Source organism: Mus caroli, chromosome 7 (assembly GCF_900094665.2).
Source record: "Mus caroli chromosome 7, CAROLI_EIJ_v1.1, whole genome shotgun sequence".
In the NCBI taxonomy this organism is placed as follows: domain Eukaryota; kingdom Metazoa; phylum Chordata; class Mammalia; order Rodentia; family Muridae; genus Mus; species Mus caroli.
The window spans coordinates 146201630-146219065 of record NC_034576.1 but is presented as its reverse complement, the minus strand read 5'-3'; the positions used below and the strand labels follow the sequence as shown (position 1 = coordinate 146219065).

At 49.2% G+C, this 17436-nt stretch overlaps 1 protein-coding gene across 1 annotated transcript in view; it reads right to left on the bottom strand.

The window, feature by feature from the left end:
- The window catches only part of Shank2 (SH3 and multiple ankyrin repeat domains 2), a 449788-nt gene that overhangs the window by 363170 nt on the left and 69182 nt on the right, over positions 1–17436 (bottom strand). The window contains exons 4-6 of the mRNA XM_029479123.1: positions 11321–11524; positions 9000–9071; positions 5651–5759 (exon numbers count right to left, since the gene is read on the bottom strand). Of these exons, the coding sequence (XP_029334983.1) occupies positions 5651–5759; positions 9000–9071; positions 11321–11524 (385 nt within the window). The remainder of the gene's footprint in view (positions 1–5650; positions 5760–8999; positions 9072–11320; positions 11525–17436) is intronic.

Genomic DNA, 17436 nt, shown 5'->3' with positions numbered 1-17436 from the left:
ACCTCGGGCATACAGGCTCTGTATGCTCTGGCTCTGAGATATATCCCAGTTGCCCAGTGGGATTTTCCTGTGCCCCTAAAACTGGTTCTTTATGGACCCTAGACCCAATCCCAGGCTCATTTCCTTCCAAGACTGCCTTTCGTGGTTCACCTTCCATATTTGATGAACCTTATCTTCTAGCTCATGAGCTTCCCATGCTCCTATGGGAGCAGGTGCATAAAGAAGGATTGCAAAATAACTAGGTACCACATCCGAGTTCTCGCCTAACAATAGGCCTCTTTATTAGAACTCCAAGGACCAACCAGACGCACCCGACTCACTGGAGGGGGGAGTATTTATGAACTGGCGGCAGGCTGCCTTCATTTGCACATCTCTCTCATTGTCTGCAGACTCATGTTTATGAGGTCTCAGAACCCTGCTCCCTCCCTCCAGACACAGCAATTCCTGGGGTATCGATCATGCACTGTGATTCATTGTGTGACAGACAGACCATAAGTCATCAGACAGGCCCCTCCACTCCCCAAGTCACAGAGCTCCAAGTAAGGGGAAACAGAATGTCCACAAAAGCTCCTAATTGGGCCGTGTGGGAGCTGGACCGGGCTCCCCAGGAGCCCACCACAGCCATATGTGGGTGGAAACAGCGCCTCTCAAGGATGATAAAGAACTTAGCTAGAAGCAGCCCCACCCCCACTGACAGCTCCGGAGCATCACTGCCCGGAACCTCTCGTTTGGTGTGCTGCCTGGGGTTTTTGTCAACTTGACATAAGCTAGAGTCGGCTAGGAAGAGGGAACCTCAACTGAGAAAATGTTTCCATCAGACTGGCCTCTGGGCAAGCCTGTGGCACATTTTCTTGGTGAATTATTGATATGGGAGGGTCCTCACCACTGTGGGAGATGTCACACCTTGGGCTGGGTCCATAGGCAGGCTGAGCAACCCACAGGGAGCAAGACGGTAAGCAGCACTCCTCCATGGCTTCTGCTTCAGTTCCCACGCCAAGGTCCCCCTACCTGGCATCCCTGTCCTGACTTCCCTTCACAATAGACTTCAACTGTAGGCTGCAATAAACCCTTTCCTCCCCCAGCTGTTTTTGGTCACTATGCTTATCACAGTGAACAGAAAGCAGACTAGGACCAGTGGTGACCAGGTCTTAGAAGTGAGTCCAGATGAGCAAAATGGCTCTGCAGGAGCAGCCAGGCAGGGGACTGTGCTATTCCAAGCCTTTCTCGGAGGTTTTGGAGGTAAAGCAAGTTTCTGGTTCATTAATCAGATGCCTTTCTCTCATCTGAGCAAACTTCAAAGCTCAGGAACCCAGAGTGGGAAAGAGATGGACTAAGTCCCCCAGGGCTGTCACTGTGACTGCCTCTCCAGGGCTTGGAGCTGTCATCCATCTGACATCCCAGGAGTCCCACCATGGCAGAGAGTAACCCAAGGACCCCTCCACTAGGACAAGTTTTCTCTTTATATTATTTAATGAGATTGGCATTTCCAGCAGCTATGGACATCTACTATTGTTGACAGACCATGTGGCTTTAAGTGGCAGGTCACCCCACCAGGATCCCCATGTCACTTGCACATCAGTGAACCCAGAATGATTGCTGTCTCAGCTACAGATCCCCAGTGCAGCTGAGTCTGAGATGCAGAGCTGAGGCCGAGACTGGTGGCATGCCTTGGCCTTCAGAAGGAAGCTGAGTTTGACTCTCCATAGGGTATCTGGTGTGCAGCGAGTCTGCTATTCAGAGGGTGACTCAGAAAGTCACCAAACCCAGCTTGGAGCTTCTAAAATGTGAAAGGAATAGCCAAAGTCTGTTAGAGCTAGAGGAGGCAAGCACCCATCTGGAAACAAGAGTGGAGCTGGGGCGTTAGATGGCTCCGTTGCTAAAGTGTTTTCTGTGCATGCCTAAGGAATTGAGTTCAGATCCCCTGAACCTATATAAAAAGCCAGGCATGGGGTATCCACTTATACCCCCGGTGCAGGGGACGCAGTCACAGATGGAATCCTGGGGCTCACCAGCCGGCTAGCCTACCTAACCTAGCTTGAGAGCACCAGGCCAGTGAGACACTGAGAGACCCTGTCTCAAAGAAAGGGAACATGGACAGCTCTAGAGAAATACAATGTTGCCCTCTGCCCTACACACACACACACACACCTATAACAAACAACAAAATTACAAATAATTTCTGTCAAGCACCCTAAAAAACCCCAAGCCCTCCATGGGTACGGTAGGAAAGGGTTTCTAGAATGGTATGTCCCTCTCTAACCCCATATGTCTGCTGTGCTCTGCAGCCACATCTGGCTAGGCCTGCCTTTGCTGATGACTCCAGAACAGCCACCCTTGACCAGGAGTGCTGTATCAGGACCGGCTTAGCATTCCCGTTGCTTCTCTCCAGCGTTCGCTCATTTTAATCAGCTAACAGCCTACGTTGTAGCCACAGTTACACAGCTGTCTCTCAGTGCCCATGGAGGACAAAGTCTAGGGGCCTTGGGACACCTAGAAGCCTCCTATCCCATCCCTCCTCTCCAGACAGGGTTTTACTGTATAGCCTTGACAATCCTGGAACTTACTTTGTAGTTCAGGCTAGCCTCAAACTCACAGAGCTCCATATGCCTCTGCCTCTGCCTCTGCCTCTGCCTCTGCCTCTGCCTCTGCCTCTGCCTCTGCCTCTGCCTCTGCCTCTGCCTCTGCCTCTGCCTCTGCCNTCTGCCTCTGCCTCTGCCTCTGCCTCTGCCTCTGCCTCTGCCTCTGCCTCTGCCTCTGCCTCTGCCTCTGCCTCTGCCTCTGCCTCTGCCTCTGCCTCCCAAGTGCTGAGATTAAAGGCGAGCACCACCACAAACTCCTTCTATAAAGCTATGTTATATTTGACTTTTAATCATCTCTATATTATTCTAAGACCAATGGATTCCATTAAGAGGTCTATAGATACCACAGCCTGTTTCTTACAGGGCAATGACAGGAGAGAGGACAGACATATTCTTTGGCTTTCTTTGTCAATCCCTGGTTAGCTAGATCAGTGTGTTTCACTGAACACTGGCTGCATTTCAGAGAACACAGAATAATCATCACGTGTGGAATCCATACTCTGAGCTTCCAGGTCCCTCATAGCAGGAGCTGAGAGGGCAGAATCTCTTGGAATTTCTCTAAGAGCCAGCTCCTTGCCCATCATTACTACCTCTGTTCTAGCTCCAGATGGGGCTAAGAGAGGCCACCACATGTACACCTCTGCTTCAAAACTGTCAGTGTCAACTGGGGTCTGCTCCAGGATGACAGCTGCTTCAAACCTCAGAACCAAAGACCCTGAAGTAAAAAGGGATGGGAACAAAGGAGCCACAGCTCCCATCAGGAAGAAAACTCCCACTGCGGACACTAGCCTGTTCTACTGAACAAGGCAAGGTGAGAGGCTCATACTACCTGGTCTGGTCCCTTATAGAATCTTCAAGAAACAGTCACCATGAAACAAGGAGAGAGAGCCAGACCTGAGTGGCTTACCACCAAGGCCACTGACTCATGATTAGAAGAAAATACAGGCCACAGACCTTGAGGACAGAGCCACGGGCCTGGATGAAGGTCATCTGTGGAGATTTGAAGGCTCCTTGGGAACTCACAGGCCCATAGACCTTTTCCCTCTTTGTGTGTGTGTGTGTGTGTGTGTGTGTGTATGTGTATGTGTGATGGGGAAAGAACCTAAAAGGGCTCTACCACTGAACTACACCCATAGTCCTTTTTTTACCTTTAAATCTGAGACAGGGTCTTGCTATGTGGCCCAAGCTGGAAGTGAACTTGCAATCCTCCTGTCTTAGCTTTCTGAGTGCTGGGGTTGTGGACATGTGTCATTCCTGGCTACACTTCATTTCCATACCAAGAGTACAGGGGCTGTATGTCATTGAATGGGACAAGCCAGAGCTAGCCCAAGATCAATACATGGGAGCATCAATGTAGAGCCATGAGGAAAGCAGGGATCAGACATACAAAGTCAGGAGCCCTGAGGCCACAGGAGGCACCTAGTCACCACAAGGCACAGAAATATCACTTTCTTCCCTCAGGGGGCTTCTTCCTTGGGCTGGTGCCTGCTTATTCTGGTCAGGACCTCCTCTCACATCCCCCTCACCAGGACACCTAATCTCTCCTGATATGTTCGATGTCACCACCATCCTCAGAAACGAGCCCTCTCCCAGTTCTCATGCTGCTTACAATTAAACCCAAAGAAGTGCAGGAGCAAAGAGGCAACCCAGCCTGCATCAGGGCTCAGACTAGGTTATGCCAGCAAGATCAGTACGCAGTGGGGCCCACCTCAGCTTGACAGGTCAGCCAGGCTGCCCCAAATGACAGACAAGATCCACACTTTAAAAGACACCTCCATATCTTGTGCACATATTAATTTCGAGGTGTGACAGGAATCCATGTGGGAGCTAGCAGTGGACCTGGGGTATCCTGGGAGGAGAGGGAGGGAGAGAAGAAAAGAAGGCAGGAAAAAGGACCCCAATGCTAAGGTCAAGTCTCTCCTGACCCAAGATCACATACCAGACCAAGCAGATCCAAGCTGCTGGGGAGAGTCCCTGGATCTCTGCCTGCCATCCTTGGCCATCATATCAGCCCTTGGCCAGTGTTCACCTGGGTTGCTGTTAAGCTCTACCCAGTAAAAGCAGAAGATACTAGCAACAAGGGAAGGCACTCTGGATTGCCCTACTGACATCTAGTGGGGGACTCAGCAGCACCCCACACACCCTAGACCTAGCCCACAGCAGAGAACAGTCAGACCAGGTGTTAGCAGTGCAGGGCCAAGAGCCCCCTCCCCAACCAGTGCAGCTTTCTCCCAAGGGTATTTCAAGCCTAAGGAACTCAACACCCACAGGGAGCACAAGATATGTGCATGCAGCTGCCTGTCTGTGAGGAAGCCTGCACCCAGGCAGAGGGAAAAACCCAAGCATGCTACAGTGCTGGCTGCTTAGCACATGCACCCCAGGGGCTCGCAGAAGGCCCCCAGTCAGCAGACAATGGCCCCACACATGTATGGCATCTATTCACTTTCTTATTTTCTAGCACCTATGCAAGGAGCACCTACTGTGTACATGTACTGAGCCAGAGGCAACAGCAGGGAGAAAAATACAGGCCTTCATATCAGAAGTTACATGCCTAGGGAGCATAGAAGCTAATTTTATGTCAAGTTGATACAAGCTAGAGTTATCTGCAAGGAGGGAATCTCAACTGAGAAGACGTTCCATGAGTTCTATCCATAGGGCATTTTCTTATTTAGTGATTGACGAGGGAGAGGGCCCAGCCAATGGTGAGTGGTGACTTCCCTGGGCTTGTGGTCCTGGGCTGAGCAAGCCATAGGGAGCAAGCCAGTAACTGTGGCCTCTGCATCAGCTCCTGCCTCCAGGTTCCTGCTCTGCTTAAGTTTCTGTCCTGGCTTCCTTTGATGATGAACATGATGTGGAAGCCTAAGCTGAAAAAACCCGTTCCTCCCCAAGTTGCTTTGGTCATGGTGTTTCATCACAGCAGTAGAAACCCTAAGACAAGGAGCCACGGCAAAGCCCAGGTAAAACCAAGCCAAGCATGGAAGATGAATGATGCAGAGTAACCTGAACCAAGGAATAGACAAATGCTTTACCCGCTAGAGTATACAGAAAAGACCCCCTTCATGAACACCTACCTCCAGTCTCCAGGTCATGGAAATTGGGATCCAGGCCTCTGTCCAGCAGCTTGGCCAGCTTCTCCACTGAACGATGCTGAGTGTGGTCCATAAACTTCTTCAGATTGGTCTGGAGACGAAACGAACAAGACAGAAGTGTCTTTGTGAAAAATGTATTTACAGGGGCAGGGGTGAAGCTCAGTGGGCAGAGAACTTGCCTGGCATGAATGACGCCCTGAGCTTGCTGCAACTCCCCGCTCCTGATGGAGCCGGGAAGATTGGTGGTTCAAGGTCATCCTTAGCTACATAATGGTTTCAAAGCTAGTTGGACTACATGAGCTCATACTGGAAAAAAAGGAAAGGAAAGGAAAGGAAAGGAAAGGAAAGGAAAGGAAAGGAAAGGAAAGGAAAGGAAAGGAAAGGAAAGGAAAGGAAAGGAAAGGAAAGGAAAGAGTAGATGGGAGAGGAGGAAGGGATGGAGGGAGGGAAGATCTTTATAGACTAAGAAGATTGTCCACTAGGAGGCACTGGCCTCCTCTGCACAGAGCACTGCTGACCCCCCCCCCCCCAAAAGAGGCCNCACAGGCAGGAGGCCACATGTGAGGTCAGCACACAGCCAACACCATGGGCTTGTCCTGGAGGAATGTCTCAGAACCCTAGCTGTTTGCCATTTTTGTACTAACCTCTCAATGTCTGTTCCTCCTCCAGAATTCTCATAATGGACTGTAATTCCTACATAATGACACTAGGGGTTTCTGGGTCACCAGGGTGGAATCCTGATGAGTGGAGTTCATAATCACCTGAAGAGGTCCCAGAGAGTTCACTTCTGACAGCTATAACCTGGGCACCCAGAAGTCCAAATTCAAGTTGTGCTGTCAGAGAGTCAAGGGCCTTGGAGCTGTGGGAAATCCAGTGGTTATGATAGCTGCAGAAGTGGGTTCTACCATATTGTGGGCAAGAGATACTCTCATGTGGAAAGAGAACAGATCGCTGTAACAGGGTGACAACTGATAGTCTCGGGACTCACTCAGACCTTCCACTCCATTCCTAGAGGAAGGCTGAGGCTGAGGCTGAGGGTCTCATCTGTAAAGAGGAGACTGCTGAACCCCACCCCATTAGTTCCAGATCGAAACAGTAACACCTGCCCTCAGAGACACCTAGTCCAGGATAAAGGTCACATGGGTTAGCCGCAGGACCTGAGCCTCCCAAGCCTTCCTGCTTAGAAGAAGTTATAGCATCCGTCTTTAGCAGGCAGCTCAGCACAGGATCAGAAAGAGCCCAGCATCTCTCTTGGGCCCCACCCTCATCCTGATCCGTAGATTCTCAACATAGGACAGGAACACCTGTGATTTTTAGCCTGATAATGTTCCTGGGACATCCACATACCTGCCATTGGTTAGACTCCCACCCAAACATCATTGACATCTTTCTTTAAAGCCACAAGTATTTATGCCTACACATTAAATAACAATAATAATAATAAAAATAAGGAGAGCCTGGACCATACTTGGCCAGGACATGGCTGAGGTGTCACAGTGTCAAGGAAAGTGGTGGTATACCAAAAGGCAGGGGACCAAGGGCAGCTGCCAGTCACCTCTGGATAACTTATGCACAAAACATAAAACTATGTTGGTCAGAAAGGCCACAGAGGCCCCTAAAACAGCACAGGCTGTTCCTGTCTGTCTGGGTTGCTCATGAGAACTAGATAATGAGACCTAGAGCTGAGGACAGGGCACAGCTTATTTCATGATATAGAGAACTCAAAATGGACCTGAGCTGGACACTTCCCCATGGGCGGCTAGCTTTCGTAATTCTAAGAAGTTGTGAAATAGCCCTATCTTGCGGGAGATAAGGCACCAATGGTCTTGCCCAGCTGTAAATCCTACAATCCATGATAGCAACCTGCTAGGCAATAGCATAATAGCAGTGGAATAGTTATGGGGATAGCCAACCACTCCCTGACTGCCTTTGAGGCCCGCTCCACAGCACGAATCCAAACCCAGTGCTATAAACTGGGTCCAAAAAACGCATGGTAGGGAAAGTCACAGGCCCTTGTGAGGAAACACTAAATTGACATGGTGCCAAGCTGCCTACTAAATATCTGCTTACTCCCTAAACAACGTTACTCTTGGCCCAAATCAGAGAAACCTCTCTTCCTAGTATTTGCAGAGCCTCATGGTTGCACAGGCACTGACAATAAGTAACCTGTGACTACCCAGCCTGAATTGAGACATTGAGACTATCCCCTCTAAGGCTCCGAGAACATTAAGGAAGAAAGGGAGGAAAGACCACAAGAGCTGGAAGAAAGGGAGAAGAGCTGCACAGTGCCATCTCCTGGCAAACTACAGACATTGCAGCCTTGAACTCAGCAGCTGTGGACCCCTCCCTGCACTGGGTCTGCACAAGAGTGGGTCCATCAGCACTCAGGCGTGGATGGATGAGGGGCTCTGACCTACCCCTCACAGCTGAACTACTTGCGGATACATTAAGAAAACTGAGGAGTCTTTGGCTTTGGTGGAACAAGAGTGATGGGAAGTATGAGGACTGATAGGGATGAGAGGGAGGTAAGAGAATTATAGATCAATCAAAATGCTTTTATACAGTATGGACCATACAGTATGAGGCTGTCAAAGAACTAACTTAATTTAAAAAAAATTAACCAAAGACAAGAATGAAACTCACAGTGACAACCCCACTCCATCTGAGACACAAGGAACTTGCATGTTGTGAAAGCCCCGGCTGCACTCCCTGTAGCAGGAAAGCTCACCGGCCAGCACCAGGCACCTCGGGGTGCCTAAGGAGAGGCAGTGTCCACCCCATGTCCTCAAGGCTCCACCCACATTCCTCAGGATCTCTGTCTCCTGCTACAGGCATGCTCCTGGCTCCCAGGGCCTCACTGGCATTTCTGGAGTGTGACACAGGGACTCTTCATGCCTTCAGTGTGCACAGAGCCCTCCAGCTAGCACAGAACTCTTCTCCCATTATACCAAAACTTCCTGCCTTTATAAGGTCTGTTCTGATTCGGCAGCAACAGCAACCAGAGACGGTGCTTAGCAGGCATCCCTCAACCTCACCACATAGCCAAATCCCACAATGCCACTCCTGCTGCCTTTTAACCTCCCTTGGTCACCAGGGGAACAGCAATCCCCTGTTCAACCTCCACCAGCTTCCCTGGACACCTTGCTGCCTGCTATCTTGCTGGGTCTCCAGCAAAGTGCATGGTGAGGCATCCTGTATGCCCCAGTCTGGCCTCTTCCCACAGGGTACACAGGGGCCACTCTCAGGAGAGTGAGCCCTCCAGAGACAACACAACAAGATTAGAGGTGACCTGATGAGTGGAGAAAGCGTTATCCCCACACACACCCCATACCTTTGTGTGGAGCCTGGCCAGCTGCTTCTCATCCAGGTTGGACTGCTTGTACACTCGCTTCTTGTAGCGAAACTGCCATGGAAACAAGAAAAAGGTGGCCGATGACTAAATGCCAGACACGGATGCTCAAAGGAAAAGCGATCAGGGCAAAGGCCAAATAACCTCAGGTTTAACCTAGACACTGGTGTCCATACTGCACAGCCCATCCCCTTAAGAGTCCCACCATCTGTCAACCATCTGGACACAGGGAAGGCTCTCAGCTATAGAAGCCAGTCCTCAGTACAGAGAATAAGATGGCCTGACACACCAGAGTTCATGATTTCATCCTGCTGGCTCATGGTCTGTGGGAATCTACCTGCCCTGAGCTTGTCTGGAGGGCGCTGTGGAAGTGACATTTTTCTTCCCTGTCACTCTCCTCTGTCAGAGCTGCATGAGCCATCCCTTTATCCCCCTGCCCAGGACTCAAGTCCCCGCTGGCCCCTCAGGACAGTACTGCTTACTTGGGATTGGAAATTTCATTGCAGAGTGGGGGAATGGACTTGGCGTTAATGGCAACACTCCCGGGCAAGTGGTGACCCAGTGGTCAGCTTTACCACACACCCCTCTCCTCCCACACACCCAGGCCTTTGTGTAGCTGACTGTTCGAGGCACTACAAAAGGTTCTCGAATAACATTAAGGGCAGGTGCATGATGGAGATTTTGAGGGGAAACCTGAGGTCTTCTATTTGTTGATTGACTCTGAACTGGTCACTTTCCCACCTCAGCCTCAGTTTCCTTATTTGTCTCATAAGGACAACAACACCCAAAGGCCCCAGAGTAGAATGACCTTTCTGAATCCAGGTCACTTTGTGTCTCCTTCCTGATCTTCTCCTGAGACTGTCACACTCCCAGGAATAAAGGGCGGGAACATAGGAACAAGGGAACATTCCAGGTGGAGGCATACGCTAGTCCCCCAACTGAAATCTGACCTTGTATTATTTTCCCTTTTTTGACTTTTTTTTTTAACTTAGGAAGTTGGAGCGAGGGCTTTTGCTTAGGAGCAAGAGCTGTTCTTCCAGAGGACCCTGGTTCTGTTCCTAGTACCCCATGCACTGGCTCACAACCATCCGTAATTCCAGTTGCAGAGGATCTGATGATGTCATAGCATACATAGATGTAGCTTCTGTGGGTACTTCACATATTTGAAGCATACATAAATGCTGTCTCAATATTATTTTGTGTCTACTTGTGTTTTGCCTGCCTATATATCAGTATACCATATATGTGACTGTTAAATATAGAGGCCAGAAGAGGGCATTAGATCTCCTGGAACTAGAGTTAAAGATGGTAGTAAGCTACCAAGTGCTGGGAATTGAGCCCAGTTCCTTTGCAACAGCAACAAATGCTCTAAACCACAAAGCAATCTGTGTGTATATGTGTGTATGTATATATGTATGTGTGTATGTGTATATATGTGTGTACATGTGTATGCATATATGTGTGTCTATGTATATGTGTATATGTACATGTATGTGCATATATGCATGTTTGTGTCTATGTCTATGAATATGTGTGTATATGTGTATACATGTGTGTGCATGTGTGTGTCTATGTATATGTGTGTATAAATACATGCATGTGCATATGTGTGTGTGCATGTGCGAGTGTGTGTGCGTGTGTGTGTGTGTGTATGTGTGTGTGTTTGTGTGTGTATTTAGATGCTGGAATATGAACTTGGGTCCTTTGGAAGAGCAACAGTTGCTCTCAACCACTGAGAGCACCATCTCTAGCACCATCACCAACCCCGTACTATCTGAAAGAGACAACTTTGTTCTGTTCTCCCTCTGCCCCACACAAGATGACAAGTCCACAGGTATGCCACAGGTATGACTCAGATGGGAACTTTCTTGATTTTTAAGTGTCAAAACAAGTCAGTCCTGAAGAACTGGATTGACGGGATTGCCTGGGGAGTGTATATCTTATAAGCTCAGCTTGTAGCTTCTGGATGGAATTGGAAGATGTCTGTGCCTGCAGCTAGACTACAATGCTTTAGCCCTGCATCCTGCCCCAGACCACATCCAGATGCCACCATAAACTCAGCTCTCACCTTGTCTTTAACTAATCACGACACTGATCCAAATTCCCAAAGCCACCAAGAAGGACCACTGGGTACCTGTCACAACATGCCTAATAGGGAAGGTCCAGAGGAGCCAGACTTTACCTGCAGGGTGGGTAATTTTCTAATTGCAAACCAGCAGGAGCCTGGTTAAAACGCTGCCCTCGGTGGCACCCAGGCTGCACAAAACCATCCCTCCCTCACACACTCACACATGGCTAGTTACCTCCAAGGAAGGCACACCCGGGCCCATGGGCTGTGGGTATTCCCGCAGGAGCCGTTCCTCATCCAGGAACTTGCCGTCACGCCCATTGCTGGCGGGCTGAAAGAGCCCATAGTTGAGTACATCCTTCAGGCCTTGATTCAGCGTGCACAGTATCCGCTGCTTGGCCACCCACACGGTGGCGTCTGGGTTAAATCGAATGCACTTCTGCAGGAAGAACAGAGACAGGAGTCAGGATGCCAAAGGTCATCAGAGCTACTAACCTGGGCACAGGATCAAAGGATTCCTGTTCCTTCTGTTCCTGTCCCCTCTGCCCCACTGCTACGTGTTGAGAACACAGAAGCCAAGAGATATGGCTTACTAACTACAAAGTAAAGTTTACCTTTGTCTCTCAAACAAAAAGGCTGGGGAAAGCAAAAGAACTCAGTCCAGGCTGGGAATCAATGAAGTGCCTGCCCTCTAACCATGGGACCATGGGACGTGAGCTTGAGCCCCAGAACCCTCAGCCTTAGGGAGGGAGAGACAAGCTAAACCCTGAGAATACCTGACCAGCCAGCCTAGGGACCGAAACCAAGATTCTCATATGCTTATATGTGCACACCAGAGTGCACAAGTGCACTGTGGCGGGGGCATACACTGGGAGTCATAGTTAAATACAGCTGTCCCTAAGACATCCTAGGGGTTACAGAACCCCCTCTGAACCTTCAGACTTATGGACACTCAGGTTCCTCACATGCAATGACGACATGTTTTTAAAAAGTCCTCTCAAGTGCATTTTATTTGGAGTACAACATTGCCATCTACAAAGTTCATGTTTGAGAACTATGTGATTGAGTTAGAAAAAGAAATCTCTCTTGTTTGAGGCATTTACAGCTGCCCTGGGACACATGGTTGGATATAGTGCATGATTTCCTATTTGGTTGTAACACCTAATAGATCCAGTGTACCCCTGTGTAAAAATCACACTCTCTCCTGATGAAGATAGAAAATGAGTCTTGTGAATGATTCTCAATCCACTACATGGAACCCCTGGTGCAGCAGCTGACTGTGGGACAGTGCCACTTGAGGTGTCCACGGCTTGCTCTCTGGCAACTCTGACACCTTGCCTCAGGAGTTCACCATGGGAAACCTGAGAGACTAGAGCCTTCATATCACCAGCACTGTCTCTGAACCGTATGCACTAAACAGCTAGTGACAAAGCTCTATGGTTAAAAGTGCTTGTGTGCAAGTGTGAGAATTGGAGTTCAAATCCCTAGAACTCATAGAAATGCCAGGTGGGTGTGGCATCTGTAATTCCAGCCTTGGAAGGCAGGGACAGTGCATCCAGCAGAGCTGGCTGATGGCACCAGATGTAAGGGCAAGCTCTGGGTTCGACTGATAGAGCCTTAAACCCTGCCTCAGCGAACAGGTGTAAGAGTAGTGAAGGATGATTCTAGACACCCACTGTAGACATCATGTAGCCAAATATGCATATGTATATTCACACCATGTACACCTATGTAGAAATGGAAAAACCAAAACCCAACCTGTACTTGAAGCGTGAGGGGTGGCAATCAGGAGAAACTATTTGAGCAGGGTTGGGGAACATCAAGCCAATTACTGCAAGAGGTAATTTCTTAAAAGGTTAAACAGCATCAGCAGGGCCTCCATCGCCCACACTGCTAAAGATGCATCCCTGCCTCTAAGAACTGGAAAAGCGACACTCAGTTGTGTTCCAGGAGATTTCTATGGCACTCCCTTGGAAGCCAAGGGAAGGCAAAGCCCTACCAGGCTCATGTCTAACTAAGACTTTTCATTTGTCTTGGATTAAAATTAGTTTCTAGTGCTCAGCCATAGCAGGAGTGCAGGGATGTGCTTCCCTGCTGTGGAGACAGCTCAGAAGAGCCGAGGGATTACTGAAAGAGGCTGGAATTAGTGCTTCACAGGGGATCCTGTGTGTGCCTGCCTAAGGGTAGAGCTGGATCCTGTTCCTGAGCACCAGTAGGTTCTCATGGCTGCAGAATGGCTCAGCTGCCGTTCACCCTGAACACTAGTTCAGCGGCTACAACCCCAGCCAGGGAAGCTGACACCTATGCATGAATGAACATTCCTGTTGGCCCCTCTCGGGTGTCACTGGCTGAGTTCAGGGTGACCCTCTGACCTTCCTGGGTTATAAGACCTGGTGGAACCAGTTGTTCCTTCTAGGGAGGAGGCACATGGGCCTCCCCTCCATCCACCCGGGGCTAGGTGAGAACTCTCTATGATCTTGACATAATAAAAGTACAATAAGAGATATAGTCTCCTGGGGCTGCACATAACCCCGCCACTCCCAGTTCAGGAATCATTGCGGGATTTGGGTTACAGTCCACAGATGGGACATCCCAACTCAGGTTCCCTCACAAGTCACACTGCAGAGCATTTTATCAGCCTCTCTCTCCCCTCAGCTGACAAGAACCTGCCAACTGGCAAGTGCCTAGACAGGCCCAGGGCTGTATGCTGCCTCCCAGAGGACTTGTTTGCCATTGTAGGCTACACAAAGACTAGCACTCACTGCCACTTGGTGGGCAGAGCAGGGACTCCCAGTCTGTGCCTCCCTAGCGTAAGAACCAACCCTGAGAAACAAAACAGCAGCTTTGGAAAGCACCAGGGGTGCCACATGGAGTCCCTTCTGGGAAGAGCTAGAATATACAGGTCAGGAAGGCCTGGGTCTGCCATCCACCTGCTGGGCAGACCTACTAAGTGGCCACTGGCTACCATGTTGATTCTTCAGTAAAGTGGGCCTCACTCCACACACATGACAGCCAGAAAGATACAGGTGACCATAAGCAATATATACCCTCAAGAAGACAGACATATATTTAGAGATGGGGTTTTTGTAGGTGTGGTCAATTAAGATGAGGCTGCATTGGAGAAGTGTGACTCTGACCCAATACTGTGGCATTGCAGAGATGGTAAATGGGGATTTCACAAGAGGTGCATAGGATGGAGGCTTCAGGAGGATTATCGTGGGATTGGTCCTATAGGGGAAAAAATGCTGAGGTTCTCCAACAAAGGCCTAGAACTGTAGAGTGGGACAGAGGCTCCTCAGGGCATCCTGGGGAATCCCAGATAGCACTTTGATCTTGGACATGTGAACTCAGTGGTATAAGGCAGCCTGACTGGGGTCATTCACAACAGATCTGTAAAACACCTGCCCCTGACCTTCAATCTCGATTGCCAACTTTATTGAATTTGGAATCACACATCTGGGCATATCAATTAGATAACGGTGAATTATCCATTAGGAATAATGGTGATAGTGGTGGAGGGTTGGGTAATAGTAATTGGTGATGACCCTGGTGATGGTCATCACTGAGAATGATGTGGCTTGTGTGTTTGAATGCTCAGTTCCCAGTTGCTAGAACTGTTTGGGAAGGATTTAGAGGTGTGGCCTTGCTGGAGGAAGTATGTCACTGGGGGCGGGCTCTGGGAGTTAAAAGACTCACTACATTTCTAGTTAATTCCCTCTGCTTCTTGGAATTCAAGATGGGAGCTCTGAGCTTTCAACATCAGCTGCTATGCCTCCTGTGGGAAGCCACATGTGCCGTTGCAGGGTGGCACTGGCCACCACGCATACATAGGCAGTAAAGGTTTTTTTGCCAAGATGAGGTTTTGAGAATTAACCAAAATTAACCAATCAGATGAGAGACAAGTTAACCAATCAGATGAGAGAGAAGTTAACCAATCAGATATAGACATGCAAATGAGGTGGTAAGCATAACCCATGCATAACCAATCCGGGTGTGAGACACGCCTCTCCTAGGCCTATATAAGCAGCACCAGTTCTGGGCTTGGGGTCACTTCACCTCTGCAATCAAGCTCTCCCAATAAACGTGTGCAGAAGGATCCTGTTGCAGCATTCTTGCTGGCGAGTCGGGCGCGTGCAAGAGCCTCCGTTCTGCCATCACAGATTCGGATCCCTCTGGAACCATAAGCTAAAATAGACTCTTTCTTCTGTAAGTTGCTTTGGTCAGGCCAGAGCAATAGAAAGGTAAGTAATATAACCACCCAAACCTACAGAGCTGCAAGCATGAGCTGGGGCTGTTCATAATGCTAAATAGTGTAGGACACTGATACTTCCACCAGTGAACTTCACTGTCAAAGTCAAATCCAAGACAAATGGTGTTTTCATGCAAAGAACAGTCAGAGCACCACCACCCCAGTCACAGACATCCCCGACAGCATTTGGTGATCATGCATTTGAAAGTGTTCTGCAAGATGTGAGCCAAGAACTGAAAATATTCAGGCACAGACAGCATTAGCATACACTGTGGACAGGTAGAGAAAACAGCCATGCTGGGTCTTCAACTCAGTGCAGGGCAGGAGCTTGAGAGGCTGCTAGAACAAATCTTCCACACTGTGTTCATTGGCCAAAGTTTCCCAAGCTAATTTGCAAGGGTATTTGCAAAGTTCAGAGGGTCTTGATCTTCATCAAATCCAACCAGAAAAGCCCCAGCCTGTGTGTTTCGCTCTCTCACTGTGCATCCATTTGTTCCCACAGCATCAGAAGTCCCAGATGGAGTCTCAGTGCCGGCTCCTCCTGAGACCTGTTTCCTTGGCTTACAGCTGGTGTCTTCTCCCTGTCCTCACAGGCTATCCTGTGTCTGATCCTCACTTCTTATTAGGTCTCAAATTACATGAATCAGAATCACCCTCTTGACCTTAATTTACCCAAATCCCCTCTTGAAAGCCCTAGCTCCAAACAGTCACATTGTGAGGTCCTGGGGTCAGGGCTACACCACAAGAACAGAGAAGGTCACACCTGCCCTATTGCTATATGTATGTTACATGTATAGCTGGATGTTCAGGAGCAAATATCTATAACCCACAGAGGGCCATGTGCCCACAGTAAAGGCTGAGGGGCAAGTCTGCACTGTCAGTCCATGTGAACCTCAACGGGGCACACAGCAGTGCTGGGATCACATGTCCACCACTGCAGAAGGGCAGCTGCCCCTCATTTCCTATCCTCAAGTGCTCTGAGTTTCAGCAGCACTGTGGATGAAGCCAACTAGAGTGTGGCCATGTCTGTCTGGAGCCTGCGATGAGTATAAGGACTGCTCCATGAGACTGCAGCGAGGTGAGGGAACGTCTAGACAAAGCGAGGAAGAATAGTAAATACTACACTGCATAAATATGTCTCGTTACAGTGGGCAGCCTGGACAGAAAGATCAACAACCCCAGACTGCCATTACACATACACTCTAAGATGACTGCCTCCTCAACCTCTGTTAACCCTGAGAGAGACTTAAATCATCCACTTACACCTGAGGAGCCAGGAGAACTAAGGCTAAGCACTCAGGGAGGGGTCCTAAGGTATCTGGGGCCATCTCCAGAGCTGAAAGCCCAGTCCCTGCCACAGATCACACCACAGCACGCCTGTGGACCGTGCACTCCCACTGTGCTCCTAACATACTCCTGACAAGGAACTGCATCTCACACCAAAAACCTCTCCGCACTACCCATCTGCATCATCACGAATTTCTTCATGATGCTCTGTCTGTGTTCATGTGTATGCAGGTGTTCTTGTGTGCAGATGCATATGTGTGCACAGAGGCCAGAGGACAATCTCAGGTGTCATTTCTCAGGTGTCATTCACCTTGTTTCCCTCTCACTAGCCTAGAATTCACTGACTGGGCAATGCTGACTGTCCAGTGAGCCCCAGGGATCTACCTGGCATTCCCTATCAAGCGCTGGTATTACAAGAGTGTACCACTATGCCTGGCTCTTCAATGTGGTGATGGGGATTGAACTCAGATCCTTGAGCTTGCAAGACAAGCATTTTACCAACTGAACTGTCTCCCCAGCTGGCACAATGCATTTGGGTGACCTGTGGTGAGCACAGGCTTGGTGGAAGCTGAGGCAAGGTACACTGGGGAGAATTTTTTTTCCCTGGATGTCTGTCTGTCTGCACTCTGCACAGTCTGCACCTTTGAAAAACAGCAACCTAAAGTCAACCCATGCTATGACTGGGTCACAAAAGCCACTGTCCAAATGAAATGGGTTTTGTCTTCAGCAAAAGCCCATCAATCATACTGAGACCTGTAGACACGGCTAGGGCAACACCTGAAGCTTTAAACAAGGGCTTTATAGGGAACTAGTGA